The sequence below is a fragment of the Chroicocephalus ridibundus genome, chromosome 8, assembly GCF_963924245.1.
Source record: "Chroicocephalus ridibundus chromosome 8, bChrRid1.1, whole genome shotgun sequence".
In the NCBI taxonomy this organism is placed as follows: Eukaryota; Metazoa; Chordata; class Aves; order Charadriiformes; family Laridae; genus Chroicocephalus; species Chroicocephalus ridibundus.
The window spans coordinates 3552090-3569154 of record NC_086291.1 but is presented as its reverse complement, the minus strand read 5'-3'; the positions used below and the strand labels follow the sequence as shown (position 1 = coordinate 3569154).

At 45.7% G+C, this 17065-nt stretch overlaps 1 protein-coding gene across 4 annotated transcripts in view; it reads left to right on the top strand.

Annotated features, from left to right (window-relative positions):
* Nucleotides 1-17065, top strand: part of PATJ (PATJ crumbs cell polarity complex component) — a 157772-nt gene that overhangs the window by 129846 nt on the left and 10861 nt on the right. For 2 of the 4 annotated variants that reach the window (XM_063343079.1, XM_063343081.1), the window contains 7 exons: nucleotides 5305-5388; nucleotides 7338-7531; nucleotides 10788-10935; nucleotides 12083-12169; nucleotides 14723-14840; nucleotides 16274-16314; nucleotides 16602-16724. In XM_063343079.1, the coding sequence (XP_063199149.1) occupies nucleotides 5305-5388; nucleotides 7338-7531; nucleotides 10788-10935; nucleotides 12083-12169; nucleotides 14723-14840; nucleotides 16274-16314; nucleotides 16602-16724 (795 nt within the window). The remainder of the gene's footprint in view (nucleotides 1-5304; nucleotides 5389-7337; nucleotides 7532-10787; nucleotides 10936-12082; nucleotides 12170-14722; nucleotides 14841-16273; nucleotides 16315-16601; nucleotides 16725-17065) is intronic. The other 2 variants (XM_063343083.1, XM_063343080.1) reach the window with 1 other exon arrangement.

The window sequence follows — 17065 nt, the reverse complement described above, 5'->3', positions numbered from 1 at the left end:
GGTACTTAATGTTTGAGCCTCCCTCATGTCTCGTATCCGTTTACTCCCTCACCTTCTACTCCCATCATTTGCAAATAACTTCGTGGTCGGGGGGTTGATTTTCAGTGGTAAAGGGCACCTGCGTTGAAAGCTGCTGCTTGTCCTTCTGAAGAACAGCTGCACAGGAGGAAAGAAACACTAAAGAGACTGGCTCAGATGCTATAAACTTGCGGAAAACGCGTGAGCAGTCCAAGCCTAAAGCCAGACAGCTTGTGAGACGTTCTCACCACTGTTTATGGTCCTGCAGGCTTTTAAGGTTCGCTTGGTCAGTGATTTTCCTGAATAGGAAGCTGATTTTACCACCTTCCTCCCAGAGGCTCAATCAAGACGGTGCTATGTGGTCGTTGCCTGGGGTCTCTCCCATACCAGTTCTGTGACATTTAAGATACAAAGATTAAGCTGTCACTCTCACTGAATGTAATTCTCAACGTGAGCGTTTCTATTTGTGCTCTCTGCTGATGGGTGAGTTGATATCCTGATATCCAGTTGATATCCAGAGACCATACCGGGTCTCTGAAGTTGTTAAATATCAAGCAGAAAAAATATCCGTAGCCGGGGGGAGAACTGAGATCCGATTCCCCAAGAGTTCAGGGCTATTCCCCTCCCTCGGATAGGAGGAAATGCGATGTAGATCACACTGTGGGTGTTTTACAGGCTGTATTTTCCATAAGTGGGTTTCAGATTGGGTGGTAATTTTTGGAAGGTTGTCTTGCACCCGCTCTTCAGAAGTCATTCACTCTGCGCTGGCGTTGTTCTTCAAGGTGTTGACCACAGTCTCCGTGAACTCTTCTGCTTTCTGCCTTTTCTTCAGAGCCAAAACCTCTCTTGTCGGTGGGTGTGAGAGCTGTCACTCGGGTGCCTTCCCTCTGCTCAAGAGTCACAGAGGTATCTGCTGGGAAAGTGAGAGAGCGAGTGGGGTGTACCCGTCCCACAGCTCAAAGCTGAGCCTTCCAAAATACCACCTCATAGGCCGTGTGGCAGGTTTGGTGAACTTTACCACTTGTGAACAGGTTTCATGCATATCATATACCAACCACGTACACTCTCGCCATGTTTGGGAACTGTTCTGGCTTGCAGGTGATTCTTTTTAGCCATGATAGCGTCAGCGCATTCAGCTTCATTTCATTGAACTGCAGGCCCTTCAATATTCAATATAAGCATTACTCAGCCAATAATGTCCAGCACCCTCAGCTGTAGCAAACAGCTTCCCTTCTACTTTTTCTTTGAGGGTTTTCATGGTTGGATAATCAAGGTTAACACCTGCGAGCATGGACTTTGTTTAGCATGTTAAAATGATGTTTGTATGCCCTGGCTTGTATTCTGCATCCTTCTGTCCCATACAAGAAATGTTCAACTTTGCATTAATTCCTCATTTATAGAGTGGTCCCAGAGTAATGGAGCATTCTTTGTCAAAACATACGAAGATTAAAGCTCCAGGTTTTTTTAACGTGTTTGTAAACCTTATGAAGTATGTGCTTTCAGCGGCTGGATATCTTTCGTTACACAACCGTGTTCTTGATATGGGAGTGTTTTCATTTCCCCCTTCCGCACGAGCAGTTTTTGCGACGCTGCCAAGCTGTATCATGGAGTGCCATAACCTATATGGAACAGGTGATGAAAGGAGATGGGGAGGGATGGGAGTGAAAACCAGTCCTGAGCCACCATGAATTCACAACCTCTAGTGGAACATCGATGCCACTTTCCCTTCCTCCCTCTCGACTGATCGATTTTTGAACTATTTTAGGCCTTGACTTCTAGAGATAGCAAGCACACGATGGAATTTGAAGCTAGTGAGCAGGAGTTGCAGGTGTCCGGGAACCAAAACCTCTCCTTTAAATAAATGCTGTGTATCGTTTTACTCATGATAGATGGTTTTTTTTTTTTCTGAGGCACTGAGAGGGGTGTTACAATTTAGATCTGTAGCATGTCAATAGAGTCATTACAGATTAGGGCTCAGTTTAGATGGCTGGAGTATGACGTTACATCTCACTGCTGCGTAATCTTGTTTAAAATATCAATATAATTAAAAATGTTCAATAACTTCAATAGTTTGCTTTTAGTGACTTATCATGGATGAACAAAACTAACAAGAGTCTTATCCAGAAGCCCCTAGATCCAGTGGTAAAAAGATTGCTTCCGAGTCAAATATGCTGTCAGCTGATCCCAGAAGTATCAGAGGAAAGATGTCTGTTTATCATAGTTTATAAGCTAAGGAAGACTCTCATATTTATGCTTATGGACTATTTAAAAATCCTTACAGTACATGGTGGACGTGTTGCTTCATCCTGGTTTTAATCGATTTGATAGGCCTGATTCAACTACACTACTTTTAAAAAAAAACTAGTTAAGAAAAACAGTGCTTTGGCAGGTCAGCGAGATGTTTCCTTCTTCGGGGTAGGCAGAGACCAAGCAGGAATGTACCTTTTTGTGCCATATGTATTTTTAGTTCTATGTCTGGCTTCTAACATATGCAGGAACCGTGGTGTAATACTGAATTGTTGCCTTTTCAAATAGACGATGCAGATTGTTCAAACTGATAACACTCGGTGGTTCCTGCATCTGGGCTTTAGGTATGTGTGGTTTTACGTGCAGTCGTGCAGCACTGGGAAGAGCTGGTAACTCCAGCTTGTGCACCAGTTGTGAAGCAACTGCAGATGGAAAACAAACTTAAAGAAATGCTATTGAAAGCTCCTTGCTCAGAGGTGGGAAATATCAGATTTAATACAGTCTGAAAGTGTTTGATTTGACCATCTTGTGTACGTGCCCAGTCTGCTGTTACACGGTCACGTTGCCGTTTTTCCACCGATCCTCATGTTCATCCACTGCCCCGGTGTGTCCTGTTTGAATGATGCTGTCTTAACAAGCTGCTCGATGTTTTGTGCGATCTTGTGGGCCACTTCTAAATGCCTGCCATTGTAAAGTGTTTAAAAAAAGTAAAAGTGAAGTGTGCTGTGGAAGTTCTAAACCACAGACTCAGCTTTTTCTCAAAGTTACCCGTGATCAGCCTCGGGTGAAAAAATATATATCACTGTCACCCTCCTGGCTTTCACCCAGGCAAAAGTCTCCTGTGTTGTCTTAGGGTTATGTGGTCGCTTTTAAAACGAAGGTAACACACACACACACACACACACACACACACACACACACACACAAAAAACCTCCCCACCAAACAAAAAACCACAACAACCAAACCCCCACAACTGAAGGAAGATCTAAGACACGTAGCAGAGGATTTTGGCAGCGCTGCTGAGATGGACATGCACATGTGGAGGAGCTGGGACTGTTTAGTTTGAGAAGCAGGAGGCTGAGAGACCACCTCATCGCTCTCTACAACTACTTGAAAGGACACTGTAGAGAGGTTGGGGCTGGTCTCTTCTCACAGGTAATTAGCAATAGAACAAGAGGGAATGGGTTCAAGCTGCAGCAGGGTAGGTTTAGGCTGGACATTAGGAAAAAATTCTTCCCAGAAAGAGCGGTCAGACACTGGAGCAGCCTGCCCAGGGAGGTGGTGCAGTCACATCCCTGAACGTGTTTAAGAGTCGTTTAGATGTGGTGTTGGGGAATATGGTGTAGGGGAGAACTTTGTAGAGCGGGGTTGATGGTTGGACTCGATGATCCCAAGGGTCTTTTCCAACCTGAATGATTCTATGATTCTGTGTTACTCTGTTCCACTGCAAATAGCTGTTGCAGTTATTTCAAGAAAACCCTGCAGTTGCCAGTGGCACACACATATATATATATATATATATAAAAAAATAAATATTTTTTTTAATCAAACCATTCTTTTGATTTTCTTAATTACCTTGGTACACAGCTCGTAGTATTTTGCCTTCATTTATGTAGACTGAAATCTTTCTCCCCCGCCATCTGGGATGCTTGTATCAGCTGTAACCCATTTGCGATTAAAATCCTTGGGGCTTTTTTCAGCGGCTGGTGTAGATGTATCAAAGAGGAAGCTTGTGACAGTGGTGCTTTGCTCCAGCAGCAGCGGAGCGGCTGGAGATACAAGTCCACATCGTTAAATAAGGTGGAGTGGGAATGAAAGAGAATAACGCTCTTGGTGTTGTCTTGATTAGAGCGTTAGCTTGAGGGCATTTGAGTTTTCTTTCTGTTTGGCATCTACCACGTGTGCTGGGAAAGGATCACAAGGCAGCACGGAGCGGGGGAGTTAAGTTGGTGATGAGAGATGTAGTATCTAACAGTGTTTTGAGAACACGAATGTGCTTTGTTCTGCCCCAGCAGTGGTTTCCTGCCCCGGCTGCAGGAAGGCGGCGCGCAGCGGGGCTCGCAGGCTGCTAACCTCGCCGCCTTCGGTGGCAGAAAGTCTCCTCTTTGGCTTGCACATCAAACTGGAGAAAGGAACTTCACAACCGGATCGGCTTTTTGGAGGGTGTATGTGTTTGAGAACGGGTTCTCTGATCCCTATGTCTCTAATTGAAGATCACCAGAGCCGTTTTAAAGTTTGTAGCGAAGCCATTTCTGGGTGTTTGCTGGTGACACTGGAGAGAGGAGCACATTCTGCACAGCAAAGCCACCCATCCTCTAGCTGTCAGGACCGGAGCGCTGCAGCAGGATGTTCACCTATTTGTTTCAGGGGAAAACCAAAAAAAAAAAAACAAACCAGACCAGAACAATGCACAGGGAAAGCACCAGCAAGAGAACAGTATGTTCTTTGTAATGCGTTTTCTTTGGGGACATCTATTGCTGGCAATAAGATTAAATCACTGAAACCTTCCCTGAAGCTACATCTGCCACTGCCTACATTTTCCAACCTCAGTAATAAACTAACATTTGCCATTGTTCGTTTCTTCTGGATTTCATTTCTTACAGATTTAACCAGCGCTATTTACCACAAGGCATTCAGTTCTTGCTTAAAGCTGAGATCTATGCCAAGTCCCTAAAAATATTCATAGCTCCAAAGAATCTGGTTTTAAATAATATCATAAAAAGTAGACGATGTTAATACAGCGGTTCACACTGAGTTCAATACTGCTGATGCCAATGTATAAAAATGATGGAAGCCTATCAAGCTCTAGACAAGACCTACCCTGAAGTGATGAACAAAATCCTTTTTACCTCTTTACTGGCTATCTGTATTTTGGTTACGGGAGTAATTGTCTTATCCCAAAATATTTTTAAAAAAGATAAGTCTGTGTTACAGCCGTGCTTATCCTGAGGTGGAGCGTTGTGCCTCTTCGCTGTGCGGGGTGGGTCATGGCTGCCCGTTTGGGAGGGAGGATTCACGCCACCCCCTTCTTCCCGCAGGACGCCATAGTGATCCATGAAGTTTATGAAGAAGGGGCAGCAGCCCGGGATGGCAGGCTTTGGGCCGGCGATCAGATCCTGGAGGTAAACGAGTCTCTCCGTGTGTATGTGCTTGCTTATGTCTTTGTCGTGAAGGTTTCTTGTAGGGGAAAGAAAGATCATGGAGCAGGGTCTCTACTTGAAGCTTCATTTCTGTCACTAGGAACGTCCTGACAAATTCATATTTACTTATATATTCCTATAAACTGAAGGTACAAATTGAGAATATATTAAATTTAATTGAGCAAGGCAGTTCTCGATTTACATAGTTCAGCTGTCATGTCCAATAGCTCAGTATTATTCATCTGTTTAATCTTTTATTCGGAGGCCTGCTCTCCCTCCGTCGCCGCTCCGGCATCTCTGGCTGCCTGCGGAGCCGGTGCGGAGCCGGGCGAGCGCGGAGCCAGGAGATGAGGGCGGCCGCAGCATCGCTGCCAGCATCCCTGCCGAAAAACCCACGGTACCCGCCTGCGGCGTGGCTGGGGGAGCTACCGGCTCCTTCGGGCCACGGTTCAACGTGCAGAATTATTTCTGTGAATAAACGTAGTGGGTTTTTCCCCTCAGCCGAGAATGGAAGTGGAGGAGGGAAAGGGTTAAGAGGGAAGTGTTGGTCTGCAAATGAAACCTGCGTCAGTCAGGGGGTTCGGCGCAGCTGCAGCAGCCTCTCGCTGTCAGACCAGGACAAATTCCCAGCATGGCCATTAAGGCTTTGGTGCGTAGGGTTAGAAAAATAGCGAGGGGTACTTTGGGGAGTTGTCTTTACAGCTCTTGCACCGAAAATATTTTTTCTAGCGTTAAGGCTGAATGTTGTTTTCGTTTTATAAATAACTGTGTATTAACAGACCACAATAATTAGGGGATAAAAATGGGGAAGGTTAATTAATTCTTCTCTGGCCAAACAGGAAAGTGCTAATGTTTGTGTGCCGTAATATTGTTATTATTTCAGCTTTTAAAAGCCGTACTAATGAATCAAAAAGACGACTCTGAATTAGTTTCAGATTAGTGTGATAAAGCACACATAGATGCCTGTGTGGAGACAAGAATGCCCACACAATATATAAATAAATGTGTGCAGAATTAGTACAACAGAATATAATTACTATAGATTAGGCTTAATTAACTTAATGTAAAATTAAGTATGATTATAACTTTGCATATTTAGAAATACAGAGAAATATTTTCGTTGCCTTAAAACTCCTTACGTTATGTGTCGTTATTCAGTCACAGTTCGTGCTGCTTCCTAAAGAGACTTCAAAAACATTTAAGCATTGGTGTGTTTTGGTATTGACAAATAAAAGATGGTTTTGTGAACAGAATGTTGGCAAACACCTTAGAGGGCATCTGTGGATCAGGCTTGGCAAAATTAGCAGATTAATTTTCAAGTTGCAATAGTGTATTTTTAATACTTCAGGCTTCAATCAGAACTTCTTGTTCCGTCTGGTATTACTAAAATGCTAAAACATTTTCAGGTTATCGTAAGAGAAGTGTAATTGAGCGCTCCAGGAGCGGTCTTGTGTGCCATCTATTGGAACAAAGCAAAATAACCATTTAATATGTCCTGCCTGGCCTTCGCCATTGCCATGTGCTAAAGCTTCTGGTTCCTCCTGTCCGGCTGGGCAGCGTTGGGAAGCCGGGGGAGAAGGAATCTGAGCTGTAAGAGATACGGGAAGCACAAGGGAGCACGTCCCACTTTGTCCAGTTGTAAAAAAGAAGTATTGTTTGAGGTTCCGGCATTTTAAAAAGAAGGGAAGAACACCCACAAAACTCACAGGCCAAAATGTTTTGATTATTGTGATTTACTCCAGGCGGTGGCACAAAACACTGAACTCGGGCGCAGCAGGAGATCCAGGAGCTCGGCCCTCTGGAAATGGGAGCACTAAATTACAGTGCCAAGGGGTGTCAATTTGACAGATTTGTCCTGTCACACGAGGGTAGGGTGTGATGAAAAGATCGTTTATACGTGTCATTTGGAAAGAAAACACTGATTATTTCAGGTGAACGGGATCGATCTGCGGAATGCCAGCCACGAAGAAGCTATCACTGCGCTGAGACAGACGCCCCAGAAGGTGCAGCTGGTTGTTTATAGAGATGAAGCACATTACAAAGATGAAGAAAACTTGGAGATTTTCTATGTAGATATACAAAAGAAAACAGGCCGAGGACTAGGGCTCAGCATAGCTGGAAAACGGTAAGAGCATCTCTCAGATCGCACTGCGCTTCAAATGAGAAATATTTCGGTTTTTTCCCTATGAACAGCTGTAGCCACTAAATAGAACATGAAATAAAGGAAAAACTCTGTCAGGGACAGAATTTTGTATTTAAATATCTTCAGGGATGCTGTGGTGTTGTGGTCCTGGCTCCTCTATCAGAATGATGACACAGAACCCGTGTAGCCAGGGCTGGTGCTGGCCAGGAGGGCTCCTGCACTGAGAGTGCCCAACTGGTCACTGTTCCGCTGGCTTCAGCGTAGCTCTGTTTCAGGGCTCAGAAGCCCTACCCATGGCTTTTCTGATTTCAAAATGGGGAGAGAAACCTTCCTATTTCCAAATACAGAATCACAGAATGGCAGGGGTTGGAAGGGACCTCTGGGGATCATCCCGTCCAAGCCCCTGCCAGAGCAGGGTCACCCAGAGCAGGTTGGGCAGGATCGTGTCCAGGCGGGTTTGGAATATCTCCAGAGACGGAGACTCCACCACCTCTCTGGGCAGCCTGTGCCAGGGCTCTGCCACCCTCAAAGGAATCATAGAATCATAGAATCATAGGGTTGGAAGGGACCTCTGGAGATCATCTAGTCCAACCCCCCTGCCAGAGCAGGGTCACCCAGAGCAGGTTACACAGGAACGCGTCCAGGTGGGTTTTGAATGTCTCCAGAGTTGGAGACTCCACCACCTCTCTGGGCAGCCTGTTCCAGTGCTCTGCCACCCTCAGGGTAAAGAAGTTCCTCCTCATGTTTAGGTGGAACTTCCTATGTTCCAGTTTGTGCCCATTGCCTCTTGTCCTGTCCCCGGGCACCACTGAAAAGAGCCTCGCCCCATCGTCCTGACACCCACCCTTTAAGTATTTATAAGCGTTGATAAGGTCACCCCTCAGACGTCTTTTTTCCAGACTGAAGAGACCCAAATCCCTCAGCCTTTCCTCATAAGAGAGGTGTTCCAGTCCCCTAATCATCTTTGTAGCCCTCCGCTGCACCCTTTCCAGCAGTTCCCTGTCCCTCTTGAACCGGGGAGCCCAGAACTGGACACAGGACTCCAGGTGCGGCCTCACCAAGGCAGAGTAGAGGGGGAGGATGACCTCCCTTGACCTGCTGGCCACGCTCTTCTTGATGCACCCCAGGATGCCATTGGCCTTCTTGGCCACGAGGGCACATTGCTGACTCATGGTCATCCTGTTGTCCACCAGGACTCCCAGGTCTCTTTCCACAGAGCTGCTCTCCAGCAGGTCAGCACCCAACCTGTACTGGTGCATGGGGTTGTTCCTCCCCAGGTGCAGCACCCTACACTTGCCCTTGTTGAACTTCATAAGGTTTCTCTCTGCCCAGATCTCCAACCTGTCCAGGTCTCTCTGTATGGCGGCACAGCCTTCCGGTGTGTCAGCCACCCCACCCAGCTTGGTGTCATCAGCAAACTTGCTGAGGGTGCACTCTATCCCCTCATCCAGGTCATTGATGAATATGTTGAACAGGACTGGACCCAGTACTGACCCCTGGGGAACACCACTCGTCACTGGTCTCCAACTAGACTCTGTGCCCCTAAAGGAAAGAAGTTCCTCCTCATGTTTAGGTGGAACTTCCTATGCTCAAGTTTGTGCCTGTTACCCCTTGTCCTGTCCCTGGGCACCACTGAAAAGAGCCTGGCCCCATCCTCCTGACACCCACCCTTTAAGTATTTATAAGTGTTGATAAGGTCCCCCCTCAGTTGTCTTTTTTCCAGACTGAAGAGACCCAAGTCCCTCAGCATTTCTTCATAAGAGAGGTGTTCCAGTCCCTTCGTCATCTTGGTAGCCCTTTTTGCTGTCCCCTCTCCAGCAGTTCCCTGTCTTTCTTGAACCGGGGGATATGCCTCTGAAAATGGATTTGTGAGTTAGATCTAGCTCCTACTCGGGTTCAAAGGGACCAACGTTGGTGGAAGAGAAGAGGCTGAGTTAGACCCACATCCTCAACAGTATCAAAGTGTCTCTCCGACACTGTAGACAGCAGTTCTGTGAGTAGAGCTCAGAACCTGAGATACGGTGGTAGGTAACAGCTGCTTAACAAAATGGGACTTTTTACTGATGTATCTCTAAACCATTGCCATTAGATCATTTGAACCAGGGCACTGATAGGTTTAATCTTTCACTGCTAGAAGAGATTTACGGCATGACACTGGCGAGCACTCGTTCAGCGTTGGTGCGTAAGAGTCATATAGTTGCTCTTCTGTATTGCCAAAAAGAATTTATTTTCTCAATTACAAATCATCATGTCGTTATCCTGACTGCGTATGGTCAGTAAAGTTTCCGCAGCAGTTTTTTTACAAGCGTGGCAATGTTTAACCCAGGTGTTGTGAGCAGATTGCGGGTTGGGTAATTAATTTAGCTTATGTAAATTACCCTACAGATGGTAATCGCAGTCTCCAGCCCTCCCACGTTTGCTTCTGTGCAAAACTTTCTGTACTATTGCGAAGTGCTTTGCTGGCGGGGATTCCCACCTTCGAGGCAGCCTGATTTCTGAAGTCGATTAAATGATACCAGGTATAATTCAGGCTGCGAAGTGGCGTGTCCTGCGGGGGGAAGGACCCCAAGCGCCCAATCCTGGCGTCGCGGCCGGCAGAACCCCCGCCATAGCGAGCCCCAGAGCTGGGGCTCGCGCAGAGGGGTCCTGTGACCCCCGCAGGGGACTCCCCTGCCAGGAGCCTGGAGCCGATAAATAAATGTATTCCCCGGCTGCTCTCGCAAGCCTCGCTGCAGGCGGACAGCCGCAAGGCTGGATTTTCTGCTGCATAACTCATGTGCGAACTAAAAAAGTCTTTTCTGCAGAGTTCTCCCTGCTCTTCTGCTGGGGGCCTCCGGGCTTCTAGAAAAGAAACTGAGCTGCACCTTTAGGGGGAATGCAGGAAAAAAAATATCTGAGGCTGCATAACTCGTATCAGGCACGTCAGGAGAGAGTTTAACTCCATCTTGGACCGATCCTTGGCTTTTTATTCATACAGGGGGTATTTTGCATGAATCTGTGTGGCTCATACTGTCAGAACTAACGGTTCAAGGGGAAAGACAGCATTAGATATAGCAAAACATGCTTCGGTTTTAAAACTTGTACGTTTTTTTACACTCAAATGGTTGAATGGGATGTAAAACTAGTTCTTCCACTGCTCACAGGTTTCTTTTAATGTCGCTTAAATGCAAGTAATCTAAATTGGTCTCCCAAAGAATATTGGATTGTGTAATTAGCCATATGCTTCTTGCATTGTTAGAAATGGAAGTGGAGTGTTTATCTCTGACATTGTTAAAGGAGGAGCTGCAGACCTAGATGGAAGATTAATTCAAGGAGATCAGATTTTGTCTGTAAATGGAGAGGATATGAGAAATGCCTCACAAGAGACTGTTGCCACTATACTTAAGGTGAGTACATAATAGTACATTTTAAGATATTGAATTGCAGTTACTGACGCTATGCAAAGGAATTATCCTGAAGTGCTATTTACACATACACAGGACAGCTCGAACTGATTGCCGAGACAGGAATTCCATCTGAAATAACTTTGGGAGATTCATTAAAATCACTTCTCCGTGCGTATTTAGAAGTGGGATGATGCGAAGTGGGAAAACAAAAGCACGTGTACTATTTAGGCATTTATGTGAAAATACAACTGTGTGTTTCGTACATTAGAAAAATACTTGGAAACCTGAGAGGCATACAAATCAGAACTGAAATAAAATGCCTTTGGCTTTGCTGTACTAACCTGCAGCTACAAAATGGCAGCTTAAATCCGTTTCTGCACAGCTTTCCGTCTTCCAGGAGTGATTTTATACTCTGAAATTGTGCAGTCTGGGAGAATTTGCTTTTTTTTCCATTAAAAAGCTTTGTAGCTGCTTGAGTCGGGGGAGAGGGCAGGGGATGGCCTGGCTGCGAGTGCCTGGTGTTAGCTCCTCCATACAGCCTGGTCCGAGGATGAAAGGACGGGTGGGAGCGATGCTGCAGACCCATTTCTGTTCAAAACTGCATCTGGAGACAAGGGCTTTTTCCCTGCCATCACCGCTAGTGTTTCTGCACGTAATTTCTTTCGTTCTTGAAGGCAAAGGCTAATTTTTCCATTCAGGGTTGGTACCTGGCCAAAAGTTTACCTATTTAAGAATTGGAAATTAGTGATACGAGGGTCTATTACTAAGTTGAGTGCGTATGAGTTAAATTCGCCCTTTTCAGCAGCATTTTTTCCTCTGAAGTGTTTTCCATGGGAGCTGTTTGTGGCAAAAGTCTGTTAAAGAGTTGGGGTCTTCTTGTTTATTTTTACGGAGTAATTGGCCGCCTACAGTTTGCCAGCAGGAAGATTCACACTGACTTCAGCAACCGGGATCAACCTTCAGAATAAACCTAAATCCAGGGAAGGGCACTTTTTGTATTGTCTAAACACAAACGTTAATGTTTTGAGCATTCCTCGTGGTTTTCTTCACGGAGTTGTGGTGCTGAATATAAACATAATTCTCTCCAGGAGAGCGCGAAATATTATATGTCTACTTAAATGCTGTACATTGTGGGTTTTTTTCCAAGTGCGCCCAAGGCCTAGTGCATCTTGAGCTTGGGAGGTTGCGAGCTGGATCATGGCTATCGTCACGGAAAACATCCCAAAACAGTCAGGTGAGTGACAAATTCACGTGTATAAAATGGAGCTGTGGCGGGCAGGGCACGGGGACAGTGCACAGCCGTGCACGTGAGGCTCAGTCTTTCCATAGACACTTACTGCTGAGGACGTGGAACAAAATATTTTATCGCGATCATCTTCGGTGCGGAACTGCAACGTAAGTGTCGTGCTGAAATGCTGATTAAATAGAAGAGGTAGTTAATGCCTTTTTTTATTTAAGGAGCGTCTTCCTGAGACACACAAAAAATATGTAAGATACTTCTCAAATGGTGATGCCCAGAAATTTATTTATTTTTTTTTAGACCTGCAAAACTGCTGAATGTCTTTTCTGCAGCTGTTTTGTCAATCAAAATGAGTTAATGAAACTGAACTGTATCTTTGCCTATCTTATGGCAGAACCACATGAGAGCTGCTTTCCTCTCAAAGAAAACACAGAGCAATTTCCTGCTTCACTTGCTTTTTACCTGAAGCGAGGACAACAATTCATTTTTCAATCAGTGCAGGGCTTTTCCCCTCTCCCCGCGCCCCCCAATCAGCTCAGACACTGATACCGTTGGTATTAAACCTGAGTATTGCAAGGGAGAAGAACAAGGCGAGATGACTTAGAAAACTTTTTTTTAATGGATTTTCCTTCCGAAGACCGACTGCTTTGCCGTGATATTGAAGTTGCCAGGGTCCCTGAGAGGGGAGGCTTGTCCTTGATGTCGTGCGTGAACAACCCCAAAAGGGTGCCAAAATCAGAGTCACGCAGTGTGATTTTCTTCACTTGCTGAAGGGCAGCAGTGATCCCGGCTGCTCACTGGGTGGGTGAAGCATCAGGAAGGGCTAAAGAGCCCGTAGCCATGCGGGAACAGCTGGGCTAAGCCCAGCTTTAAAAATAATCACTGAATATCATCGGAGAAACATCTGCACTGCATGCAGCGGGCAAGGGAAAAATGAAATAACAGAGGAAAACGATACTGATTGCATTAAGTAAAGACAGCAGTCTTGAGTATTACCTTCTTTTGGTCATTGTATCAACAGCTAGCCTAAGCAAGAGGAATGTAGTCAAAAAGTGACGGTTAAAAATTATCCACCCAGTTTCACCATGTAAAACTCACAGCTGAAAGGGAAGCAAGACTCCATAGTATCTAACGTGATTCTAGGTAGAAAATCAGATCAAACGACGTCATCCCCTTTTCTTCATAGCGTAAGAGGCTTTTGCAGGAACCTAGTAATTTCTGCATTTCTTTTAATATAAGAAATCTTAATTACTGTTCTTAGTGCAGAGTCATTTGAGAGCCTTCATCTCACTGCCCCTAAGTGACTTGGTGATTTTGAAAATGGAATAAATGTTTCTCAGCAAAACCGTTCCAACCGTTATAAAAATCTTGGCAGACAGTCCAGCAAATCAGCTTGAATGATTTGCACAACTGCGAGCGATGTTTTAGAAGCTGCTGGCCAAGAGCATCCATAACTTTTGTCCTCACTTGGCTTTTTTCTTGGTCCATTGCATACCTTTAACAGTAGAAATATAAGCCTTGTGGTGCAGGACAGTGATTTCTTTCACGCGCGTTGCAAATTATGTTCGCTGACCCATGAATTGGCAACTAGAGGTGGAAATTGTGCTCTGCCTGTTGTTCGTCACTGACAGCTGCACACTGGTCAGTTGGGATAAACGCTGCCAGAGCTTTTGATTCACCGCCTAATGCGTCTGGAGGGAGAAAGCTCTGCTGCGGATGGAGAAGTATAGACCAGATCTTTATTTTGCGTAAAGCAGCTTAGTCGAAAAGGTCTGGCCCTCGGTGAAACCTGCTGTTCAGATGCACGTCCTAAATTGAGGATGATGTTTTCTGGAGGGGCAGAGTCTGAAGATAAGGCCAGATAAGGAGACAGGGAAAGGAGGGCTGGAAATGGATGGCCAAGAGTTGCACGAGCAGCTATCTTTGGAGACTCTCCTTTGTCAGCTCTGGCAGACAGGCTCCTGCACCTGGGGTGTTCCTCTGGTTCTCGGTCAAATGAAAGGAGCAGCTTCCATTACAGGACCTTGTAATCAGACGATATGTTCAGCTAAAATAACAAAGCCTGTAGATTATGCTGCGTAACAAGATGGGTGTAAGTGCTATCCCCGTCCTGTGGGAGAGGAGCTGGGACGTGTCCTGCTGGGTGCCCTGTGCACGCTCATCCTGGGGTGAGCTGCCTGCAGGGTCATCGCGGGGGAGATGCCCACAAGCTTTAGCAACCATCATCTCCCCTTCTCCGCGGGTTCAGGGACACACTGGGAATAAGCAGAGGAGAGGGATTAATCTTCTGTCCTTATGCCCTCTAGAGCAGACCTGAACAACGCACGCATTAGGTGTGCAGTGCTATGGGTGAGCCCACAACTCGGGGATGGATTTTGGTAGGTTCTCCCTTTGGAAATGAAGTTGAAGGGTTTTGCACTTGCGTGGCCGATGTGGTCTTTCCAGTCTGGTTGGCACAGAGCACAGCTGCGCCCGTGTGCTGCGGGAACTGGTTTAAAGTTAACGTTTGGGTTTGACTCACTGGTTTTGATTTATTTTTAACTTCAGGCGAGCCAACAGAGTGTCCATAGCCACTTCCACCCTGCGCTTGCTCCCGTCCTCTCTACCTTACAGAATTTTGTCAGCACAAAAAGATCTTCAGCAGATGCGTCTCAGAGAAACTCAGGTATAGTCTGGGTGGCTGTCAGAATAGCTGCCTGTTACTTGCTTTGTCTTTGCGCTGGTTTAAAAGCAAAAGTGAATACTTCATTCTGGTTTTTCTACTCAGCCTCCCAGAAGACATACCACTGATATTTTAAGACCCAAGCACTTTCCAGCAGATGACATTGTTTTTATGTCTGCTAGTAGAGTAATGGTTCCTCTATTTTAAGTGCAGAATTTCTGCTCCCTGCTATTCCCCAACGCCCTTGTCGGAGGCTTAGCACGGGCAAGGTTCTCGCATTAGGAACAGTTTTCTCAGGGAATAAAGCTGCCACCACTTCATTTATATCTTTGTTGCTCTTGAGCGTATATAAAGGGGTGTTTTGTCATGAGAAAGTCGCAATGCTCAGTTTGCAATTTGCAGATTTAGCAAGCGCTAAATCTACAACCTGCGGTAGCTTGTGGAGAGCCTGCGCGTTGGTGTGACCCGGGTCACAAGTCGGTAACCTTTGCTGGTGTCTGACCGCGGGCAGAAGTAGAAGACGTTTCTTCTGCCAGTTGGCATGCGCTGGAGGGGGCGTGTGGCCTTTTGAGCAGTCTTCCTTGGGCCGTTTTGAAGGGCACTGAGGATGCGTGTCTGCGTCCCCGGGGCTGGGCTTCCCGCTGCCGCAGACCTCGCTGCCCCGCTGCCATCCTGCCCTGGGTTCTCATAAAAGGTATCAGTGAGAAATACTGATGTGTGTTATTTGGAATCATTAACTCTTGAAAGCGGCTTAATTTTGCCTGCCTTCTAAAAGGTTCTTAAAATAGTTTAATTAAAACTGGTAGAATTAGGGGTTGGTGTAGCAGAGCCCAGGACCTGACTGCATCATCAGCTTTTAGGCTGTTTAGCCCCAATTCAAATGATTCTTTGGAAGTGTCCTTTTTTTTTTTTTTTTTTTACTGTTTTGAGTACTTCTAAATGTCCTATGGTTAGCTATATGCCATCCAGACTTCCTGGCTGTCTATTATTTGCTAACACAGCACAAATTAGAAGAGGAAAATCAATGGAACCTCAGCAGTCTCAGACCAGCCGCGTGCCCTACCCTTTGTGGTGGGGGCACTGTGATTTATGAATAATAAGCCAATCTTTAATTGAGTGAGATGCACAATAGGGCTTTTCTGCAGGCCGGCAGAGCGCTGCTATTCAGTAGATTGGGGTGAGCAGCGGCTGCACTACAATGGGCGTCACGGCAGCATCCGTCAGCCGGAGTGATTCCATCCGTATTCATCTCCGGGCGAAACAGAGCTCCCGTCCTCCTCTCGTGAGCAGCGCAGCCTGGTTTGGCACAGGAAGGCTCCGCTTCTGCTTGGTGATAACTCTGACTAGGCAGCAAGGGACCATTGTCACCTGACAGTGTTATCTCTTAATTATATTATCTCTTAATTACAGAAGCTAATTGTTTGTTTCTTTATTAGTAGGAGCAGATATGGGCCCAAGGACTGTGGAGATAACAAGGGTCAGTGAGTTATTTTCTATCCATTCAAAAAGCTGACACCTTTAACTGGAGTTGTTAATTTTTGTAGCATTTCTCAGAAGTAAAATTGCATTATTTATGTTTGCAATAATTTGTTGGATGTATGCCTGTGTAGTGGGCCCCGCATGCGTGAGGATGCGTGTGTCTGTCAAACCTATCTATTTTCTCCCTGTTCCATAAATCAAATGAGTCAATTATTGCTATACCCTGAACATCGACCTCTACAAGTTGCTCCAATTGCAAATGTTGTTTTGTTTTCTTTGTTTTAGGGACCAAATGATGCACTTGGTATCAGTATAGCAGGAGGGAAGGGAAGTCCGTTGGGAGATATCCCCATCTTCATTGCTATGATTCAAGCCAGTGGTGTGGCTGCACGTACCCAAAGGCTCCGAGTGAGTAGAGGGGTCCTCTCAATATTTCCTATCTCATCTGCTGTGTGTCCTACAGAAGAGCCTCAAGCACTTCTGTATACACCGTCACTTTGATAATGTCTCATAGACTACTCTGCCTCTTTTTATATAAAAACGAAACTAACTCCAAAAAAAAAAAAAAAATCCAAACCTGCCCTTCTCTTCCCTTTTTAATTATATCGCATCTTGGGATAAAGGCAATTGTTGACCGCATTGGAAAAGTGACATTAAGAGAAAGAACATAAACACATTTGCAGTGGTCTTTCAATGTGTTTGTTCATCCGGACCCGGGGAGGGCAGCAACATGGTCTCTGGAAACCACA